The sequence below is a fragment of the Limulus polyphemus genome, unplaced genomic scaffold (assembly GCF_000517525.1).
Source record: "Limulus polyphemus unplaced genomic scaffold, Limulus_polyphemus-2.1.2 Scaffold5698, whole genome shotgun sequence".
Taxonomy (NCBI): Eukaryota; Metazoa; Arthropoda; class Merostomata; order Xiphosura; family Limulidae; genus Limulus; species Limulus polyphemus.
The window spans coordinates 57,582-59,678 of NW_013671308.1; the positions used below are offsets into that span (position 1 = coordinate 57,582).

At 27.8% G+C, this 2,097-nt stretch overlaps 1 protein-coding gene across 2 annotated transcripts in view; it reads right to left on the bottom strand.

Moving 5' to 3' along the window:
• Positions 1-2,097, bottom strand: part of LOC106472880 (transmembrane protein 68-like) — a 13,823-nt gene that overhangs the window by 8,681 nt on the left and 3,045 nt on the right. For both annotated transcript variants that reach the window (XR_002613548.1, XM_013933552.2), the window contains exon 3: positions 679-754. Coding sequence is in view for 1 of the 2 variants with exons in the window: in XM_013933552.2 (XP_013789006.2) it covers positions 679-754 (76 nt within the window). In the remaining variant the exon portion in view is untranslated. The remainder of the gene's footprint in view (positions 1-678; positions 755-2,097) is intronic.

Genomic DNA, 2,097 nt, shown 5'->3' on the forward strand with positions numbered 1-2,097 from the left:
CATTGTTTCTTGTTCCTACTTCACAGTTCACATGCTACAATTAGAACAATATTACTGTGTTGTTTCCTGTTCCTACTTCACAGTTCACAAGCTACAATTAAAACAATATTACTGTGTTGTTTCCTGTTCCTACTTCACATGCTACAATTAGAACAATATTACTGCATTGTTTCTTGTTCCTACTTCACAGTTAACATGCTACAATTAGAACAATATTACTGCATTGTTTCTTGTTCCTACTTCACAGTTCACATGCTACAATTAGAACAATATTACTGCGTTTTCTTGTTCCTACTTCACAGTTCATATGCTACAATTAGATCAAACAATACTGATGTGTCATTTCTTGTTCCTACTTCATAGTTCACACACAATTCATCCAAAAATTCACCATCTTATTGTTTTTCAAAGGTTACTGAACGTTAAAAAAGGTAAACATTTTATATAAATTGTTTATGCTCTAATTGTTATATTTGTGGGAATGTAATAACCCAATACAAGATAAGATAGATAACTGTAGTGAACAATTAAACTGTACATAACAAACAGTCGTGCAATTCACAGCTCTATAAAACTAGTGAACATTCCTCCAAAAATAAATTATTTTGTTCAGTTGAACAGTATGAAGACATTAAGAAATAGAAATACCTTGTTTCTGATAACTATTAATACACTTACCGAAGTCTTACTGGAAATCCACCATATATAGGTACAACAGGTATTCTTGTTTTGTCATATAACTTTCTAAGCAATGCTGAAAAAAGATGTGATAGAATTATAATTATAATTTGTATTCACACAAAGATAATTTTATATTTATAATTATAATTTGTATTCACACAAAAATAATTTTATATTTATAATTATAATTTGTATTCACACAAAGATAATTTTATATTTATAATTATAATTTGTATTCACACAAAGATAACTTTATATTTATAATTATAATTTGTATTCACACAAAGATAATTTTATATTTACGTGATGCCACAAAGTCTCTTATGTTGGAAAATTATCTCAAGATTCCAACTTTAAACTTTTACAGTGATGAATACAAATGGTACTAAGGAGTGTTAAGAAAATCAATTATGAGTTACAATGAATGTCTTTCATTTCATGTGCATCAGTTTATGTTGTTTTATCAAAATTCACTATTTCAAGGATTTTAAAACAAAATCAGCAAATATGAACAAAAAATTTAAATGATCTTTATTTTCTTAGTAATTAAAATATTTAGTTCCAAGTATGCAAGCTAGATAACCAATAATTGTTTTAAGACCCTCCCATTCTGAACCCAACATAGGGGAATTTAAAAAAGTTTGACTACTTTGAATTAATATAAATCTGAACTCAAACTCTTTATTTTAATAGATGTCCCTGATTAAAAAATGCAATTTCATTAAATATGTCTTACAAGAATAACTACAGGGCTAAATATTTGCATAATCTAATACAAATTATACAATATACTAATCTATTATTCTTCAGTATTCCTTCTCATAGTAAAAACTGGAAATAATCATTAACAGTTTGTATTTTTTATTTACGGCAAAGCTACTAAGGCTACCTGCCACTTTCTCTAATTTTGAACCAGATGGAAGGCAGACAGTCTGCAGCATCCTACCACACACCATCCACACTAAGATATTGACTGCCACTCTTATAATACACCCACAACTTAAAGTGCAAGGAATATTTTGTAGTATCGGACACATTTGAATCTATCTTCAAAATCCAGTTCTACCACTACTAAAGATATTCATATGTTTTTATATACGTTAACTGAGGATTTAATTTTGGGTATAGCTTGACTCATTAAATATACAAAACTTTGTAACCCACATAGAATAACAAATTCACACTATATCATTAACATTAGAGGAAATTATATGTGTGTGTGTGTTAAACTTTCAATATTTTTATTTTTACTTTATTAAATAAATTTGTTTTAGCAAATAGCACTTAATAATAAAAGATTAAACTTTTTTTAACTCTATATATTATAAAACAGTTATATACACACTGGCAGGTGCAGCACAGAAATAGCCAGCATCCTCCCCCATCACCACCAAAACAAAATATATATATATATAT